Source organism: Cicer arietinum, chromosome 1, assembly GCF_000331145.2.
Source record: "Cicer arietinum cultivar CDC Frontier isolate Library 1 chromosome 1, Cicar.CDCFrontier_v2.0, whole genome shotgun sequence".
Taxonomy (NCBI): domain Eukaryota; kingdom Viridiplantae; phylum Streptophyta; class Magnoliopsida; order Fabales; family Fabaceae; genus Cicer; species Cicer arietinum.
This window is the reverse complement of record NC_021160.2, coordinates 21334209-21356637: the sequence shown is the minus strand read 5'-3', so window position 1 is coordinate 21356637 and position 22429 is coordinate 21334209. Positions and strand designations below refer to the sequence as shown.

At 27.8% G+C, this 22429-nt stretch overlaps 1 protein-coding gene across 1 annotated transcript; it reads right to left on the bottom strand.

Annotated features, from left to right (window-relative positions):
• Nucleotides 1-1573: 1573 nt before the first annotated feature.
• LOC101509343 (probable inositol transporter 2) lies at nucleotides 1574-6589 on the bottom strand. The gene is made up of 6 exons (XM_004488226.4): nucleotides 6330-6589; nucleotides 6091-6161; nucleotides 3810-4145; nucleotides 3617-3724; nucleotides 2714-3310; nucleotides 1574-2193 (listed from the first exon to the last, which is right to left on the bottom strand). Exons 1-6 carry the CDS (start codon nucleotides 6460-6462, stop codon nucleotides 1702-1704), a joined length of 1737 nt encoding a protein of 578 aa, XP_004488283.1. The 5' UTR covers nucleotides 6463-6589; the 3' UTR covers nucleotides 1574-1701.
• Between the last annotated feature and the right edge of the window lie 15840 nt (nucleotides 6590-22429).

Genomic DNA, 22429 nt, shown 5'->3' with positions numbered 1-22429 from the left:
CCCCCCTCTCCTTTTTCATTGTTATTATGTTTTTTAATACACCAATTTTTGCTTTGGCCCATATCTAACCTCTTTCATTATAGTTTCATGTTTACATCCCACCAGTTTCCATAACCATTTTCCTTTTCACGCCGACATGCTATTCGCACCCCCTTTTTACTATAGTATTTCACCACATAAATAAGTCACATAATAAAGCCACCCCTTGACCACTCTCATTTCACTTTTTTCTCCCTTTGAAAACCCAATGAACATGGAACCCATTGTCTCTCTCCCGTATCTTCAAAACACTAGGTCTGGTTGATTTTATAAAAATATTTAGTGTTTTTATTTTTTAAGATGTATGTTGATTTTAATTTTATCTTCGATGAGAGATTATTAAAATAATTTATTGTTATGGCGAAAAAAATGAAATATTAATCAACGGAGTTATATTTATGAAAATAATAAAAACAATTTTTTGACATTTTTATTTTTTTTTAGATATGTTGACAAAATTACTCATTTCATAAGTTTCTTATTTCTATATTCATAAATAAAATTAACACAAATTCAAACAAACAAAAATATTTTCACAAAGTTAATGGTTCCTTAGTTTCTTGTAGACAAATTGTCTGTCTTCTAAAAATTTAGGATGCGTCGATTGTGCTTTTAAATTTTTCAATAATTTAAGAAAAACAGATATTATAACTCATGACATAGTTTTTCAAATATATAATTTTAGTTGAATTTAGGCACTAGATATGTGCCAAGTGTAAACTTGCTGTCCTATTTATTTATACATGTTCTTTATATTTTTAAAATTCATATAATGATAAATTTTATTATATCTAATGTGATATTAATCAATTCATTATATTTTTCAATTTATATAAATCACTTCATCTTTGATCTTATGGCTATGATAATGAATTTTATTATTTTTGATGTGATTAACATATTTTTGAATGACAAAATCTCATTTAGCAATCATTTCAACAAGAGAGAAAATATATTGAGATGAAAATAGTCTAGTTTTTTTGTTCTTTTTCTAGGGACTAGGGTTCTAATTTTAGTATAAGATAAAAAAAAAAAAAAGATCAATCATTTTTTATACGTATTCAACCATAATGACTCAATAATTTATAAATTTAGAATTTTAAACTTAAAATTTAATAAAAACAAAACATTAAATTATTCAAACTTTGATTTTTTTATGCAATTTTTTTTACTATATAATTTTGTTATACTATGATAAAAGATTATACCACTAAAAATTTAGAGCCCTATGCAACCACACAAGAGTTCAGGACAACCATTAATTTGAGCTCTACGAACCAAAGGTAAGAAGTATTTGTAAAAAAAAAAAACAATAGGAAAGGGAAAATGGAAAGTACTATTTGTTAAAAACAACATAAAAATAGGAGGGGTGCTTAAGTCAAATAGTAGGGTTCGAGTAGCGTGGACTGCATCTAGTATAATTGCACCTACTCCTGAATTTTTGGGGGAATGAAGTAGGCTTTTCATCCGACAAAAAAAATTGTGGCCGAATCAATTTCTTTTGTATAGTTTAAGCAAATTATTTATTCGGTACTTAGCAGAAAAATATGGTTTATTCAACATCATCATAACTTGTTACACAATATAATGTACATATATAAACCCAAATTTTAAAAGACAAAATACAATAATCTTGTAGAATAAATCTATAATACTAATCTATCACGACACATTCTTTTGAGTGAGTACTTGATCAGAGTCAGAACTTCTCTGCCAAAACTTAATATTCAAAGATCTTCTTTCCAACATATTCTCCACCTCTTCAATTGGAAGTCCCTTTGTTTCCGGTACAAAAACAATGACAAAAATAATGGCTGCAACAGTTATGAATATGAATATCATGAATGTGAATGAAATCCCAATAGCATCTGTCAATGACAAAAAAGATTGTGCAACAATGAGATTTGAAACCCAATTTGATGTTGATGCCATTCCTCCACAAATTCCTCTATATCTTAATGGATAGATTTCAGAGTTAACAACCCATGGAACTGTTCCCATTCCTGGTGAGAAGAATAAGATGTAGAGAGCTAAGCCTATTAGTGCAAGCCATCCATTTTGACTAGGACATCCCCTTGTGTACCATTGTCTTTGCTCTTTCTGGCATTGCTCTTCTGTTGGGTCATTTGAAATCAAACATGCACCTGGTAAAAGCTGCAGCATTATGGTATTTATGTTAGTAATTAGAAAAGGATGGAAAAACATTATCCTAATATCAGGTACTGACTTGCCAATGTTCAACATTTTCATAGACATTGATAATAACTACTACTTCCTCCATTTTTAAATAATTGTCGTTTAAGATTTCTTCACATACATTAAGAAAAACAACAAATGAATGAATAAGTGAAACAACTATGAAACTGTCTTAATTAATTATTGATCATGGTTTTAAATTACACTTAGAGTTGCGGTTATGCTACAAATTTTTACATTGCAGGCAAATGCAACCTAAATTGCGACTGTGATTCTGTTACGAAGACTTCACGATGCGCAGTATTAGAGCTGCAATTGTAATTGCGGATGGTAATTTAAAACCAAGCTATTGACTATAAACAATTGTTGTAAATAGATAATGAAATATAATGACTTAAATGATGTGCACAATATAACTTTGAATAAATTAATAAATCTTTTAAAGTATTCAATTGGAAAGGAAAGATGAAAAATTTACCTTACTATCTGCAGAAGAACAAAATCCACACTGAGGATTAGCCTTAAGACATTTCATGCAATCCCATTCAGCAGCATCCAAAGCTGTTCTATAATCAGGGCAAGTATTATTGAAATGAGAGGTTTCAATGACACTAACCATAGGAGAATTAGTTGTAGTTTGATGAAACACAACAGTCAAAACAACAAGTGAGAAAACAACACCACACAAACTGAACAAAAGAAGCTTCTTCCTCCCTGTCTTATCAATGAAGTATATGCTCAAAATTGAACCAAATGCATTTATTCCAGCAATGCCAAGTGATAGAAGAAGTGCTACTCTATTTGATGCAAAACCAGCTAGTTGAACTATGGTTGGACTGTAGTACATTACAGTGTTGATGCCAACAAATTGTTGGAATATTTGTAGTCCCATTCCTGCATATAAACCTCTTCTTACTGTTTTTGTTTTCAAAAGTTTGAGTATGTTCACCTTATCTGAACTTGAATTATCCTTTCTTTCTATTTCAACTAATTCTTTTAACGCAATAATTTCATCTTCAACTTCTTGTGGAGGGTATATTTTTCTTAAAATTTCTTTAGCTTCTTCTTCTTTTCCCTGTTTTTTTATAACATAATGAAACACAAGTAAATATACACATTTTTGCAAAGAAAAATTATGTTAAATGTACTCATTGTTCTAGAGTAATGTTATGAATGAAATCTAAACAAAAATATAGTATACAAAAAATAGATATATCTAGTTAAAAATTTATACCAACATATCATCTTTTCATCATTATTTTTGTTTTGTTTATATTTCATTAAATATTAACACTCTATAATCCGCACACTCGTAGTTGCAGACCGTAATTTAGAAGTATACATGTGATATTTCGAAAAAAATGGGGATATTGAATGGAACCTTTCTGAATAACCAACGAGGTGATTCTGGGAGCATGAGCATCAATAGAATTTGTGTGAGAGCTGGTAGTGCTGCAACACCTAACATCCATCTCCATGTACCTGGTAACTGAAAAAGTGACAGTTGAACAATAGTCAAAAAATAGCTATATAGAGACATTTGATTTTGAATAGCATAATATAGTTGAACTCACATTTGTGAATGCCAAATTGATAAGATAGGAAAGAAATTGTCCACCAGTGATAAGAAATCCATTGAGACTAACAAGAGCACCACGAACTCTAGTTGGAGATGCTTCAGAGATGTATAAAGGAGAAGCCATTGAAGCCATTCCAACACCAAGACCAACAAAAACTCTACCAACAATCAGAATAGATGGATTGATTGCAGAAGCCATAACAACTGATCCAATCAAAAATAGTGTATCTGCAATAAGTATTGATTTTTTCCTTCCAAATCGGTCATTAATCCACCCTCCAATTGATGCACCTATGATTGCTCCAGCAAGTGCTGTACTCACTATGGCTTCCTGTTAGTGTCAACGTAACATTATTATCTTATTTACTTTCGCTTAATTAATAATACTCAGTATCTTTCTTTTTAGTTGTTATATTTTGATTTTTCACACATATCAAAACAACAAATCAAGTTTACTCTTTTCAATGTTCTTCATATATTGTTATTAATTATTTATTATCTCAATTTATATATTTTATTTTTCTACAATAAATAACTAATGATATTACTCATTATCTCATCTCATGGAAGAGTATCTTGATAATTATTTTTTTTTACTAAATATAGGTAACTATTTTTATAAGGATAAAGATTCTCTTGTAAGATCTATTAAATTGTGATTTTTTATGTTCTATATTTAATTAGAAAGCTTAAGAATTTGTTTGTTAGTATTAGAAAGACATCATAGATTATATTTTTACTATTAACATTTTTCACTCTCGACTAATAATTAATCACTAATATATTTTTTTTTAAAATAGAAAAAAATTAAGATTCTATTAAACGTACTCGGAGAGGAAATAAAAAAAAAAGTGTTGAAAATATAGTTAGTTAGGATTGTTTGTTATTTAGTGTGTAAACTTAGTTAGTACATAAGTTATAGATATGACTCTTTTTTATTCTCTTTCATTTTTTTGTATTTCACTCCTATTACAATTTATACGAAGAAAAAAAAATTCAAGCTTTTTTCTCTTATTTTCATGGATTCCATGTTTCTTAACAAAAAATAATGAGAGAAAAACAAGTAATGAATGTGTTATACGATGAAAATAGAAAATCGATTGCAAATTGTAAAATAAAATAGTCTCTCATCTCATGTAAATGGAATCATTTTATCATTTTAAATATGTTAAAAAATGTATAAATAAAAGATAATATTACTTTTATAAAATTATATTTATTAATTAGTACATTATCAATATCATAAATTTATAATAAAAGATATTCCATTAAAAGTAATATAAATTAAAAAAGAATATATATTGAAAGAATAATTTTGAAAAATTTTTTATAAATGAGTCACTTGTGAGAAGGAAGTAGCATATTAGAAAAAGAAGATTTTGATAATTCAATTCGCGATTGAATTCAAAAGTATCTATGACCACACAATTATTGGTCAAAAACTGAAGGTGTAAAATGATCGGGGACCACATCCTTAAACAACAAAAATCAGTTTTTATTGCAAATGTATAACTATCATTTTTTTAATGTAAATGCATAATATCATCGGTATTGCTTTTGTGTATTTTTTTAAAACTTAAAATTCATACACACAATCCTAATATTTCAAGTTCAAACTCAACATAAAATCTTATACTTCCACTTAACTTAGTCTTGTGACATTTTTTAGTTGAACCAAGTATTACAAACTTTTTATGTATTTTTAAACTTGTTAATTATTATACATCAGTTTTTATAATTTGTTGGAATATATATTTTTACTCTAATTTACTATACATGTGCGACGTAAATGCGGAATTTTGACAACATTTTAGAAACCAAGATATTGATCTGAAAAAGTGGAATGAATCTTAGTTTTATAAAGGACTATATGTCTACACAAATTAATTGAACTATGTATACGATTTGAATTTTAACAATAACAAATTTGAAAATAAGTGATCTAATTAAAATTATAAATAAAAAAAGTGAGAAACCATTTTTTCACACAATCTAGCTCATGGACATGATTTAGCAATCTAGATTTAGCAAACTATTCGATCCTTCGTAGAGAGTGAGCCTTTACTTGTGATAATGATATTAATTAATTAATTAATAACTAAAATTCTTTAAAATTGAGAACACTGTCGCCACATGCTTGTGTTATTTATTTGGGGCAAGATGATGGTTATATATGAAGGGTCATTAATGATTAAAGAATTTGACAAGAAACATGAAAAATAAAATAGTGGAAATGAAATGGATAATTATTTTAATGGAATTTTCATGAACATTACCTGTAGCCAAGTTTGTCTATCCACAGCCTCGAAATCATCTCTTATGTACAAAAGAGCCCCTGATATGACTCCTGCACATACCCAATAACCATAACTATAATTAATTAACTAACTAGCAACTATTTGTGTTTTTACATAATTAATTAATTGTTGTTTACAAGAGAACTTAAAAATAAATAAAAAGTAAAACAGAGCATTAAAGTGGTTAATTTATTTAATGTATATTTAAAGTGGTTTACCAGTGTCATATCCAAAGAGAAAACCACCGATTCCAGCAGAGAAAGCAAGGCGAAGAACATAAGGATTTTTCCATGAAAGAGAAATACATTCTCTAAAAGCAGAAACATCTGCTTCTGGTACCCCACCTTCCATGTTCAATAATTAATTATAAAAAAGAAATTCAAGTCCATAAAATGCGAGGTAGCTATAAGAGGAGTGATACTAGTTGTAGTATATTTATAGACACAAATTCGTTCTCATCATGAGTTTTGATACATATTTGGAATCACGGATGATTTCGAATTTTCAATGCTTAAAAAGTAGTGTGCACATGTTCAATGAATATTGAATAATCAATGGATTTTATTATTATTATTATTATTATTATTATTATTATTATTATTACTATTATTATTATTATTATATGGTAGTTTTAGCTTTTTAACTCAATTAAAAATATATTTTAACTTAGTTTTGCGTCTGATTTAATAATAAACGATTTAATAAATATTGAATTTTTAACGCAACTTTAAAATTCAACTTACAAACATTTCAGTTAATCCAATTCTATTTAAATACTAAAATTCTTATTAATTATTAATCTTAAAAATAATTCTAAATCAGTTTGTAACACTAAACATAATTCTAAATCAGTTTGCTACACTAACAAACTTAACAAAAAATTTGTTAAATTGAAATGAACTTATTAGTTCATTCAATTTGTGTGTGGCTGATTACGGATCAAAAGAAACTATTGAATATTTGTTTTTCGATTGTCTCTCTTTGGATTAGTATGAGGAAATAGTCTTAATTGATTAGAGATTCGAGATTCTTTCTCTAATGTAGCTTTAGTTCACGCACAATAATTTAGTGAGCTAGACATGTTTGGTAGGAAAGTGTATCATTTTTTTAAAATCTTTTTTTGACTAACTTCTATTTGGACTATATGAAAAATTGATTAATCATATACTTTTCACGCTCAAAGAATTTAACATTCATAAACATTCATAAAGTGGTTAATATGTTAAGTTACTTTGTTGGTGTTGGCTTAAATATAAAGTTACTTTCGCCGGTGCAATTAAACCTTATTAGATCGGTTTTTATGTACTTGTTAGATCGGTTTCTTGTCCGATCTAATATCAAACGTTGTAATAAATAGTTAATTATTAAATCAACTAAAATTATAGATGTAACAAGTCACATTAAAAAATAATTTATTAGATTAGTTGAATTTGAACCAATATAACAAGGCAAATTCAAAAATGATTTATTAGATCGGTTAAATTTGAACTAATATAACAAGTCAAATTCAAAATTAATTTATTAGATCGATTAAATTTGAACCAATATAACAAGTCAAATTCAAAATTGATTTATTACATCGGTTAAATTTGAACCAATATAACAATTCATATTCAAAATTGTTTATTTTATCGATGAACCAATCGATTTAAATAATTAACTTTTTAATTTTTTTTCTTCATAACTTTCACCCCTTACATATGCATCCGCATAATTTCACATATTACCTTATTAACTAGAATTTCTCATTCAACCATAAAACACAAAACTTCATACGAAGCTTTACATTTAAAAATCAATGACAATGAGTCATAATTTTTTTTACAAAATCAAAGTTATCAAATTTAGAGCTACATAATATTCACTAGTTAAAAAAAAAAAACATTATCTTCTATTAAGAGTCTAAAGATACTAAAATGATACAAGTGCTTCAAGCATTTTCTATTAGTTCAAGAATCAAGTGTGCACGACGTTGTCGGACATTCATCATTTCTTCATCTTCGAATGATTTTGAGTCTCCAAATATATGAATTATAAACATTGAAATAACAAAGTTATCTAAATCATGTGCCTTTAAAAATCATAAGTAGTTAATTAATATTAACTTTGAAAAAATCTATCACATACCCGCATCCATAAATCAACAAGGTCACTAGATACAATGTTCAACATATGTATTATAATGTAGTAACCACACTCATAACCTTTAAGTTGTCTTTGGCCCTAAAATTAAATATTGTATGTAAATTATAATGAGTAAATATTATATAGATAAAGACATATAAATTATAATTGAAATTATATATATATATATATATATATATATATATATATATATATATAATCTAAACAACTTACAGTGAGAATGTTTCATGTGAGCTTATTCTTTCTTAATCTTCGCAACTTATTATATTCACCCAAAGCTCTACAAAAATAAAATATTCATTAAAATTGTACTAGACACTTACAAATTGGGAAATGGTTTTCACAATATTTTCCCTTTTTGAGCTTCCTTAGCTTTGGAGGAAATGACCAAACAAGAAAACTACACTCAACAACAAATTTCCTATTTGACATCCTAAAACACTAGTCAACAAATAAAAGTAAAATTTATCAATTAAAGTTTATAAACACTCATTAACAAAATTTATTTAATTTCTTTGAATTTGTATCATTTTCCTATTGTTATAGACTTATAGCTAACTACAAAGTGCCAATAAATAAAATCAATAAAGGAAAAACAAATTATTGTAGCAAATAAACCACATAGAGATGAATTATATTATTATATTGTTCACTACCTTTAAAACTATAAGCCTCTTAAAAAAGTGTTGATATACAATAATTTTGTGCCATCAAGCATGTTCGACATATATCTCTCACAAAAGCAAAGAATCTAAAAACTCAAATTTTGTGCATTTGCACGTGCCTTAGCATTTCCATTTTGTGCCAACACAACAATGTTTAATTGAATTTGTAGAAGGCCAGCATAGTCATTTCTAAAAAGATTTAAACGTGCATTTGAAATACATATACCAGAAATACAATAAACACTTACAAATTGAAGATGTGCATGATATTTTTATTTGGTTTCCATCCCAACGAACATAGGAAGACTATAGTATTCTTCTTAGAAAAAATAACGAGCAATTGCCAATGACAACTACATTGTGCAAAAAGTTAAAAGTGTTAAGTACATTTATGTTATAAACTTGTAATGGATAAATTATAATAAAATTTTACTTACTTGTTGAGATAAGGTAACAGATAACACTCTTTTTGATCCTGCTGCAACTTATTTTGTATGTATTTTTGAGCCCCAATAGAATCACATTCACTCTGAATGAAACATGGATCAATGAATCCATACATGTCACTCTTTCCCAAGTCAATACAAAGGAGATGCATATATCTATCTAAGATATTAAAATAAATAAATTAAAATAAGTATTTGTTATAAATGAAATTAATTTTTTTTTGACTAATTTTACAAATTAAATGTACTTACGTCAACCATAAACAAATATTCACACTTTACTCTACATGAAAGTTGTATTTTTTTTTATCGAAAGGCTAAAACATAACTCTAGAAACCAGAACTGGATTCCATACAATTATGAATAAGGGAATCAAGGGTAGGACAAAATTTCAAAAGCCACACTTTAAAATCAAGCAACAATAAAATCAGCATATAAAAGATTAAACTTCAACAATAAGCTATAATACATAAATCTATTTTCCTAAATGGAGGGTCCTATAGTAGTGACGCAGCTTCAAAAATCAAAATTTCAAATCAGAAACAGAAATAGAAAACACATAGAAATGAAGAAAACAAGTGATCTCAAACAATAGAAAAGAAAATCTTAAAATTGAAAAGGGTTTTACTTTACCTGAAATCCTAACCTCCTTTGATTATCATTTGTGCCTTCTTTCGTTTAAGAAAGTGAGTGTTTATTTAAAACAAAATCGTGAAGACTTACATATAAAAATCCAAATACAAGAATCTAAATCGTAAAGGAAACTCGTGCTTCGAAATTGGTATCACACCACCAACAAAGAAAAACACCCTCCTACCCTTCTTCTGAAGCAGTTCTTAATCCCTCCCATATATAGTTAGGCTGATGTGGTTCTCTAAAAAATGCGGCAATTTCTCAGAGCATATATAATTAGTATTTATTGTTCTAATAAACAAATTGAATGAGCAATTACAGTATAGTTAAGGTAAATTTATTGCCCAGTTTGCCCAATTGATTGTAACACTTGAAACCAAATTCAAAATAGAGGCTATATAGAACACGACATGCAACAAACACACACTACAAGATATAACTTATAGATATAAAGGTTCCTTGCCAATATTTTGTGCAAATTTGGGAATATACTTTGCTAGTTGTTCAGTACTAATTTTTGAATTAGAATCATATTAAGAATTGAATTAGAAAATCATATCAATTAACATTTATTGTATTTATTCTACATGCTATTATAAATAGAGGAATGAAAAAACAACACCTGCTGACAAATTTTTTCTAAATGCAGCAAATCAAATTAACATATGAATGCTCTAATTACCACGAATTCAGGGTCAGTTGCAACACCTTATGACTATGGAGTAGGGAAATAACAACACCTGAACCATTTCAACCAGGGCTAGTTTATGAAACCACCACCATTTATCACTTGAACTACTTGTGTTACCTTGGATTCAATATAAACACAATTAAGGTTATCTAATCAATATATATCATTCATTTAGCTCATATCTAATCAATGTAGAATTAGTTACTCACACTTAAATTCCAACAACCAATCATTTGCAAGAACAAATCACCAATGACTATTAGTTTAAATTAATAATTGATTACACAATTACTTCCAATTTTTTCTACAATGGCACGAGCATCTTCCGAAGAGTAATCTCCCGATGGCTTTTGTCGGGCTCTCTTCCATTTTTGATGGCGTGATGGTGGAGATGGAGGTGCAACTATTGAATTTCCAGATGATTCTTGTCTTTGTTTTATTTTTTCATTCATCAATCTTTTGTTCAAATATACTTTTAAAAATTATGGATAACAACGTTCAAAATCTTACTTATTTATATTCAGTGGAAGGTTAATGAGTTGCGATATCTTGTCATATTTATCAACCATCTATTAAACTGAATATAATTAACCATTTATTTGAATTTGGTCAACAATCCAAATTTTTGTCAAAATTTGTGTGTAAAAACAACACAACTCTAAAGCTAAGGTTAAGTGCATATAGGAAATTTTTTGGTAGTTGACAAACATGTACATCAATACGACAATATCATAGCTATTACTACAAGATTATAGTAGAAAGAGTTGCACTTTTGTTACTCACATCCTTTTAAATCAAGAGTATACTTTTAAATCTACAAAATGGCATATGCAATGCCTTTTTTTCCAATTAAATGACATATGTAATAGGCAAATTCCTAGATCTGCTAATTTTGTTAATGTAGATTTCAAAAGGATCTTTGAGTGTTGAATATTATTGATGATATTTTTCAGGAAGGAATATTTGTTGGAAGAAGCTTTGCAATGTTTAAAAACTACCATATTGATAGCAATATATATATATATATATATATATATATAATTCACTTCATCTACAAGAACAACCAATATTACTTTTACTACATGATCAATTACTGATCTTTGTGGTATAAAAATAATCATATTTTCAGGACCATTTTTGCGTTCGGTTATGAACTATAATGCTGGATGAAAGACTGCAGCATCCAACATTGTAATGTCAATTGCAGTCATGTTGACATTGTTGTTCTTGACACCTTTGTTCTATTACACTCCTCTTGTGGTACTAGCAGATATAATTGTATCTGCAATGCTTGGCCTTATAGATTATGAAGCAGCCATCCATCTATGGAAGGTCGACAAATTCGATTTTTTCGTATGCATTAGTGCATATATTGGTGTTGTCTTTGGTAGTGTTGAAATTGGCTTAGTCATAACAGTATGTATTAATGACCTCTTTGTTCTCCCATTTCTAAGTTTGATATACATGTTTGTGAAATTAATATGTGTTTCCTAATGTATATTTAGGTTGCAATATTTGTTCTTAGGATACTGCTATTTATTGAAAGGCCAATGACATTTGTTTTAGGAAACATTCCAAATTCTGTAATATACAGAAATGTTGAGCATTATCCAAATGCAAACCGTGTTCCTAGAATACTAATTCTAAATATTGATGCACCAATTTACTTTGCCAATGCAAGCTATTTAAGAGAAAGGTAAGCTACTTTATAATTTGGATTTTTTTTCTCTATCATGTAAACTTTTTGGCCTAGAATAATTGTGACACACAAGCTAATTGTTATTATTGTTCATAGGATCACAAGGTGGATTGATGAAGAGAAAGATAGAATTAAAGCTATAGGGGAGACAAATTTGCAATATGTTATAATAGTTATGAGTGGTGAGTAAAGACCCTTTGGGATATCTTAATTAATTAAGGATTTAATTTGTACACGGTGTTAGTGTAGACAAAATTTACAATGTCAATCAATCATAACCATCAGATCCAGGAAACAATTAAGAAAATTACAAAAAACCTGTCAGCAAACAATCATTTGGTTAGCCTCCATTTCTACCTATGTTGCATGAAAAAATCAAGTACAAATCAAAATAAAATTCAGACTAATAGAACATAAAAAGAGTTCATAACAAAGACCAAAGATAAAAAGGGCATTTCATAGTCACACAGAAGCCTCTATCTGTGGCTCGAACGGAAATGCAGACATAAACTCTACGACTTCCTTGTTGATGCAACATTTTGGCAATTCAACCCATTCATTGGTCACCAAATCACACATGACATAAGTACATAGCTCAGAAGAGTTCAAGCATATAAAAATCTGAGAACCAGCACCAACACAGTTGATATCTAGCTACTTTCCGTAACAAAGTCATAAATTGTAGAATATAAGGTTTCCTCTCTACACATATCAAAATTGTAGTACTAATTTGGTGCTTTATGATTCTTGTCTGAATTATGATTCTTGTATGATTGTTTGTATTCTAACTTATTGTATTTCTAACTAAAGGTATATAAAATAGCTACCCAGCAAAGCAATATAACTGCATAAAATAACTCCATTATTTCAAACATAAGAGTATGAACACATTAAGCAACAACCAACACAAATCACAAACTCAAATTGACAAATATGTTTAAAAAATTATAGCATTAGACTTATTATTAACAGAGACAATATTACAAACACATATCATGTAGTTTTAAAGGATGGTTGAAAATTGGGGTAACTACTATTACTCAAATTTCTTCATCACTTTCATAGTTTTTTAGGCATCATCACTTCACAAATTTCACCATCACTTATATAGAAATTTCTCCATCAATTAAAGATTAATAATAAGAATAATTAACAAAGAAATAATTTTAGATTGTTGAGTAACAAACAAGAATTATTAGAAAATTACCGGAGAAATCAACAAACACTTCTCGATAGTGAAAGAAATTGACACTTCTCAACGGAAATGCTCCTTGATAGATGGAAAAGGAAGACAAAGAAAACTCGTCGTCGGTGCTGAAGTAGAAAAATGTTGTGTCAGACCAACTCGTCGACGACGATGAAGGCTAAAAGTTGCGTTTGATTCACGATTCACATTTTCACTGAAGGATGAAGGTTAAAGGTGGAAGGATGAAAACGTTTTCACGGGTAAGATGCGCGTGTTTAATTTGTGGCTGGGTTTGATGAAGGTTGAAGGATGAAAAATAGTTTTGAATTCGCGGGTCATTAATTTGTGACTGGGTTTGCAGAAGAACGAGGTATAAAGGATGAAAAATAGGTTCGGATTCACGCGTGATTTCTAATTTTTTTGGTTAATTTAGGGATTTTATTTTTGTAAAAGGCTTGTTTGATCGGTCTAACAAAACATATCTAACAAAAGTTGTAATAATAACAAATTTTCCACCGCCTTTTTCTTGTGTAATCTTTTTTTTAATGTATATGTTATAACAGTTCAATTAGAACAGATCTAACAAAATTTACTATAATAATAAATTTATCACAGCTTATTTTTTGTGCAGTTTTTTTATTTATTTAAAATATGTATGTTAGAACAGTTCAATTAGAACATATTTAACAAAGTTTACTATAATAACAAATTTGTCATTGTCTTACTTATTGCATTGGATGTATAACAACCGATCTAATATCGACGATGTAACAAGGTTAAAATGCACTAGTGTTTGGATTTAAATATGATTTCAACCAATCGTTGTCAAATACGTCTCAATGTTTGAATTAGTCTTGTTTTACAGGTTATTTGGTGATTTAGTTGGTGGTTTTCATATTTGGATTTTTGTTGTTTACATTGTTCGATTGAAGATCATAAATCCCTAATACTCGTGTATTTTTATTATTGGCACATCATATGCTTATAATGTGTTTATAGTTCTCTTTAATAATAGATTGTTTAATTGTTTTAAAAACAAATCCTATACGAATCAACTTAACAACATATTTGTCAAATTGAATGATTGTAACTTGACTGAGTTAATTTTTTTCTCTCTCATTTTCTTATCTCATTTCATAAATAGATACCCAAATTATGTGCATGTACCCATAATTTTATACATAACTATTTAACAATAGAATTATCAACCTAGAATTTTAATTAGGTTAAATAAGTATATAAAGACTAAAAATGAAATACAACAATTTTATAGGAACTAAAAGCTTATTTAATTCATTAAAATTTCATACCAAATCAATATTTATATACTACTGTTACTACCACTACCAATTTGCACAAACACTAACATAATTACATAATCATTAACATGTTGCTTGTTTGTCCATTTTCATAACCTCTTCTCTTTGCCTCTTTTTTCTTCACATTTTCTTATATTTTTCTTTTCTCTATTGATACTTTAAGTATGACTAATTATTTAATGTTGTGGATGTACCTTTTTAAGTTTTGAATGATAAATCATTTTTTTTACTCAAGTAAGCAATACATTCTAAAGATGCATTTGATTTGTTGAAAAATGAAGGACAAGACATAACTATTCCTATTGTACCATAATCAACTCCTATTGTATGTGTCTTAATTGTATCAATATATCTCGTTGGAAAGAGAAAAAACTTATAGGTATGATTAATACATATAATCTATCTATTGTACACGCATGAACAAATAATCATTGCATTAATGTGTGTATACCAAGTCTTTCATTTCATCTGTTTTATGCATGTATGCATTCTTCATTTAATTGTTCACACAATTAGTTAATTCGACTAATGAATTGAATGCACATGCATATGCCTTAATGTGTGCACACATAAACAATCAATGGCATGTTGTAGCATGTCTATATATGTGAAATTTCTTCTTTTATGTTCAGAGCAAGTCTAACTCAAACACAACCACATTAGATTAACTGAATCAAATTGATCATGACCTTCATGGTTTGTATTGCTCTATTTCCGTTGTTTCTTCAATTTTTATTATCTAATGTAGCATGGTTAAACTTATGAAGTTTGAAATGTGATAATTTGCCCAATTCTTGCATGTCGGACAATCTTGTTTAACTTTCAGATAACCAATCTAAATAAGACACTTTTCTCCCTTTTCTCCCTTTAAAAGTTGATTGAAACATAAGAAACTTTCAACCATGTTAGTAGTCCATCCACTTCTATTATAGTCCAGCCAATTCAAAATTGAATCTCATATCTTTCTAGTTTTGTTGCAATTTGTAAACAAGTGACTTGTTAATTTCTATACCGTCGAAACATAAAACATAGCTCTATTGATGCACATCTTAAATGACACATCTCCTCCATAATTCAACTTGAGTTGGAAATCTATTATATAATAATATCCATCTAAAACACAGGTTCCCCACGAGATAACTCCTTATACCAACTCCATCATCCTATTCACATTTTGCAGCTATTAATATGCAAACCTAACTGAAAAAGTTAATGTGTTAAAAAATCAAAGTGTTGAATTTAAAACAGCAAATGCAACTTTGAAAATTGATATTACTGAACATAAAACAGAAAATGCAACTCTGAAAACTGATAATAGTTCAACATTAATTAAAAATACTACATGTAACTCTGATAAGCATGAAGAAGTATTTCAAGATTTTCTTGCTAATGGTATGGAAAGAAGCAAATATGCTTCTATAATATATGGAGTTAGTAGAAATGGTAAAAGAGGAATATGATTTGAAGAAACTGTAATTGAACTGAACATGTTCCCTCTGATATCTTGTGTATTGTTTTCTCTAAGAAAGGTCACTCCAAATTATCTTGTCACATCTTAATACAAGGAAAGACAAGAAATCTTTCAAGACTAACAAACCAGGACCCAACCAAATTTGGGTACCTAAGAACAACATTGTCTATGTTGTAGATGTTTTCGGCAATCAAGTTAAAACACCAATCATGGTACCTAGACAGTGAATGCTCGCAACATATGACAGAAGAAATTTCTATGTTCCAAGAACTACCACTGAGCAAATGAGGCACAATGAATTTTGGAGGAAAGCAAAAAAGCCAGGCCATTGGTCAAGGTATAGTTGGTAATGGTATTTCCCCTTCTATTAAAAATGTGTTGTTTGTTAAAGGTCTTAAGCATAATTTATTAAGTACTAATCAATTAAGTCATAATAATTATGATATTATATTTAATCAAAAAACATGCAAGGCAATTAGTCAAAAAGATGGATCTGTACTCTTTATAGGTTAGAGGCAAAACAACATTTATAAGATAAATTTGATTAGTCTAGAGAAACAAGAGATTAAGTGTCTTATGTTAGTAAGTGAAGAGAAACTAATTTGGCACAAAATATTAGGTAATGTAATCCTTAGATTAATTTCAAAACTGAATAAAATTTAACTAGTTAGAGGTCTACCTTAGCTTAGTTACAAAACTTAAATTATGTGCGAAGCTTGTCAAAAAGGAAAACAAACAAAGAAATCCTTTAATTCTAAGAACTCAGTCTATACCTCAATAACCCTTGAGCTCTTACATATTAATCTCTTTGGGTCAATGAAAACGACATCTCTAAGTGGAAAGAAATATGGCTTTGTTATAGTAGATGATTATACTAGGTGCACATGGGTAAAAAATTTAAGAAGTAAGGATGAATCCCACAAAGTATTTATCACATTTTGCAAATAAATAATGAATGAAAAAAGTTTTAAGATTGTAACAATTAGAAGTGATCATGGAGGAGAATTTAAAAACAAGTTCTTTGAAATTTTTGTGATGATAATGGAGTCTCTCATAACTTCTCCTCTCATAGAACATCCTAACAAAATGGAGTTGTAGAAAGAAAGAATATACCACTCCAAGAAATGGCCAGAGTCATGTTACATGATGTGAATGTTGCAAAACACTTTTGGATTGAAGCAATTAATATTGCATGTTATATTCAATAGAGTCGTAAATAGATCTATATTGAATAAAACATCATATGAATTGTGGAAAGGTAAAAAGTCTAACATATCTTATTTTAAACAATTTGGTTGTACTTGTTATATGTTGAACACTAAAGATAAACTTGGTAAATTTGATTCTATATCTCAAAAGTGTACCTTCATTGGATACTCTGAAAGATCTAAAACTTATAGAGTGTTTAGGGTTTAGGGTAAATTTGATAGTGGAAGAATCCGTACATGTTAAATTAGATGACAAACAACTTGATCTTGAAAAGTCAAAGCAAGATAATGATAGTGCAAGTTTACCGGAACTAAAGGAAGTAGATGTAGACAAATCAAAATAACTTCAAAAATCAGAGGATACAAGCAAATCAGAAGAATATAATAAATCTTCAAATGATCACTCTGATGAAGTTAGAAGCAGTTAAGATAAATTAGAAAAAAGATCTAGATGGAAATACAAGTCATCTCATCCTGAAACTCTAATAATTAGAAGTGCAAGTTTTCATTTGAGGACCAAATCATCACTAAAAGGTACCACTTTACTTGGCTTACTCTCATCAATTGAGCCTACCTCTATTTATGAAGCATTGGTAGATCATGGATGGATTCTTGCAATGTAAAAAGAGTTAAATGAATTTAATAGAAATGGTGTTTTAGGATCTAGTCCCTAGACAAAAGAAGAACATTTTTAGAACCAAGTGAGTTTTCAAAAACAAGTTAAATGAAAAAGGTGAAGTGGTCAGAAACAAGGCAAAACTTATCGCATAAGGCTACAATCAACAAGAGAACATTGATTACACTGAGACATTTGCTCCAGTAGCCATATTAGAAGCTATTTGTATCCTACTTTCTTTTGTTGCAAATAATAATATTTTGTAATTTCAAATGGATGTTAAAAGTGTTTTTCTAAATGGTTATATAAGTGCTTTCACTGCATACATACTAAAAAACTCCGCAAAATTTAGTTTAATATTTTTTAGACAATTTTAACACGCTTCGAGTTAATTAATCCAAACGAGATTTGTTTGAATTGATCGTCAGTAATGTAAATAATTTTTTAAATTCTTCTTGAAGATATTAAAAATCCTTAAGTTAACATTTTTTATTTTCAGGTTGACAAATTCAAAAATATAAAAATCATAAAAGATTACAAGTTAATATTTATATCTCTAGATTCATTCCAGACAGATTCCATTTGAATTAGTTAATATAAAGATATTTAAAATCAGAGAAAATAAATAAATTTTAAGCGAGGAAACTCGTCTTTCATTCTCTCACACTCATTTATAAATTTTATAACATCAAATTAAGTTTTCAATTTTACATAGCAGTATATATGTTTGGGAGGAGGAATTTAAAAGAGAAAAGAATGGATACGTTTTTTTTTAAATTAAACAATAAAAAAAATATTTCAATAAATATATAAATCGTGACATTGAAATGTTTTATAATTATATATTATGTTATTCTTTTTAATTTTATATCAACCAATAAAATATTTCATATGCTTTAAATTTCGAAAACTGTTTCCATTGACGCTGGATAAATCCAATGGTGTAAACCGAGTAAAAATTACTGTCTTTTCCACGTGAAAGGCAGATAATCTATGTTATTTCTACACAATCCCTATTGGGAATTTTGGACAGCAGCTTTCACAAATTCCTTCTTAATTAATTTTTTGTAAGACAATGAAATGATGCTTCAGTTTTGTTTGAAAATGTGAGTGGGATTTTTTGTGGATGTAAAGAGGCCAAAGAGTGACCGAAAGGCAAGTTATGGTGCTTTACTTAACTCTACAATTTTTTTGCCCAAAAATTAAAATAGTATATATTGAACTGTCCTTTTTTAAATAAAAAAAAACAATGTGTCCCTGCAATTTCAAAATTAGGTGCATGGTGTCTCAATATTATTGTTTATGTATGGAGATATTTATGGTCCATTGGTCCCAAAGTTTAAGTAGACGACATAAAGATGATTGTCTGTATTGTTTATCACATGCACCGTGGATCAATTTTACTTGGCTTATAATCATAGGGAAAATCTTAAAATTTGTATCCGTTTAACTAACAAAATTGACTGGTAAAGATATAATTGTTCACACAACACGCAAATCATTTGAATATGTGACAATTATGGTATAATTTGGACAGTATGATGTTTAGATAGTGCTTGGCTTAGCATTTTGTGGGCTTGTCTTTGTCTTTAAGTAGAAGGTGATCCAAACATATTGTTATCTCCATTAACACTATTAAAAAGTTATATTATTAGAATTAGAAAAAATAATAGATTCCTTCCTATTGTTTTTATACAACATATTTGAGTTAAAATTTAGTCTACAAAAATTAATGTATTTGATTTATATTATAAATTAAATATATCAATTTTTGCTAAATAAATTTTAATTCAAATATCTTCTATAAAAAAGATGGGAGGAAATATTAGTAAAGTATTTTAAGGTTGTTTGTTATAATTTTTAAAAATTATTTTTAGTAGTATTTTATTTTTTTAAAATGATTTTATCTTTTTATAGTAGTATTTTTATAACAAACACGCTTTATATTCTTTACCTTTATTTTATCATTATTTCATCTTTTTATTAAATATAGTATGCTAATAATTAGTTTGGATAGGGTCATGAAGAGGCGTGGATACTTTGACGCACACACAAAAATAAAGCATTGCATATGAGATGGAAAATGAGATATGCAAAGACACTTTTTTCCCTAAACAAAGGTACTTTAACTAAATAATTCCTGGACACCGATTTAAATTTCAATCAATGAAAAAAATTTATTAATTAAAGAGTATATTAGTAATACCTTTTTTTTTTTTTAATTTGAATTAACTAAACAGCAACATTTGTTATAATACACGTTTGTGGTCCCACCAATTTAGAAACAGAGTCACATGATATCGGGATCCATATCAAATTTATTGAGTCATATATAACGTATTAAAAAATATACAAAAATATCTAAGAAAAAATTCACAACAACTAAATTAATAATATAAAATAAAAAAAGTATTTTACAGGTTACAAAATTAAAATACATCAAATATTCAAATATATAAATATTTAACGTTGACAACGTTAAATATATATGAATATTTAACGTCAACGACGTCAAATTCTATACTCAAGCATGTGAATGTTTAACGTTGACGCGTCAAATTTATAGATTAAATTTATACTGAATCAGAGTTTAATGTAAACAAAAGCGAATATTGTAATAACTAAAAGAAAATCAAATAACTTCACACTAAAATAAAAAATAAAATAATGTCGCGTCTAAATCATAAAATCAAAATCAGATACAAAACATGAAAGAAAAATTAAATTTATGTGAAAACAATTTATTTAAATAATTTGAAAAAAATGACACCACATATATTGGTGGATTAAGAAAAAGAGAAATATAAATATGAAAGAAAAACTAAATTTATGTAAAAACCATTTATTTAAATAATTTGAAAAAAATTGATACCACATATATTGATGGATTAAGAAAAGAGAAGTATAAGGAGGCTAGGTTGAGACGACTAGGTTTTTGCCTTCTCATTAGAATTGCTCATAGATATTATATCTACATAACTAATTCGCATCCATACAAAAATCACTTATTATAACTAATTTTTATAATCATTAACTCATATAATTAGATTTGATTTCACAAAACTGAGTATAAAATCGATTATATACATAACTAATTTTATAAGTTTTTAAAACTAGTTATAAGTTTTTAAAACCAGTTATAAGTTTTTAAATTTTTTTAAAACTAATTTAAAATTCCAGATCCATGATTTCTTAAACCAACTTGTGACATAAAAACCATCAATTTAATCCTAAATTTTTGCAATGCTATATTTATTTTAGTCTATAAATTGTATAAGTGTAATAAATAGTCTTTAATATATATATATTACTTATGTTAATTTAGTCCCCTTTAAAATTATATAAATATTAAACATAATATAAAATACTTTAACTTAAAAGTAAATGAAAAAGTGACTAGAGTTTGAATACTATTATATAAAATAAAGCACATATAATACAAATTATATATGTTAGAAAAATAGAGGTTTTTCTAAAAAAATAAAATAATATCTCTTTGTCATTCATATTGTTTATCTTCCTTGCTTGCTTTTACCCAACAATAACATGTACAACCCACAATTGTAATTATGCAATACATGCCACAAGCACTAGAGGATTAAAAGCATATATAAATAAAGGTCCCTTCAAGTGCACATATCACACTTATATAATAATGTACACCCCTAATTAAGGCCAATATATCTGCAGAAGTTGTTGTTAAAAGCTTCAATTTAGAAGACAATTTAAAACTTTGACAACAACATTTATTAGAGGTTAAGAATTGAAAGCTCGTGTGGAAATGATGAATGAATTCAATATATCTTTAAGTTTGAATTGTGCTCACAACATACTTCACCTAATCGATCAAGAAAACCAAATAGACTTCATGTACTAATCTTTCATCTTTCAAAAATATCACAATGAGTCAAGGATGAATTGTAAAAGTGATCTTATATCAACACACAAAAGTGGTGAAAATGAGGACAAGTAGTGTTGTACGATGAATAATCATTTGTATATAATACGATAACATTCAAATATGTAATGATTTTAATACCCCACCAAAAGAAGACCCTAACATGGTTTACAAGCACCATTGTTTCCACCTACCTAAATATACTTTTGCATTGATTGATAACGATTGTTTTGAAATTTCATTTATATATAAAGGTGTATCAAATGTACTTATTATGTAAGTATTTTGTATGTGTATGTGTGTCTATATATATATATATATATATATATATATATATTAT

What these genes read in the sequence shown, in the direction of transcription:
- LOC101509343 (XM_004488226.4), bottom strand. Translation starts at nt 6,462, where the DNA reads ATGGAAGGTGGGGTACCAGAAGCAGATGTTTCTGCTTTTAGAGAATGT. An exon ending in TCTCTTTGGATATGACACTG is followed by an intron (nt 6,162 to 6,329) that starts GTAAACCACTTT and finishes GGGTATGTGCAG; the next exon opens with GAGTCATATCAGGGGCTCTT. An exon ending in CTCGTTGGTTATTCAGAAAG is followed by an intron (nt 3,311 to 3,616) that starts GTTCCATTCAAT and finishes ATAAAAAAACAG; the next exon opens with GGAAAAGAAGAAGAAGCTAA.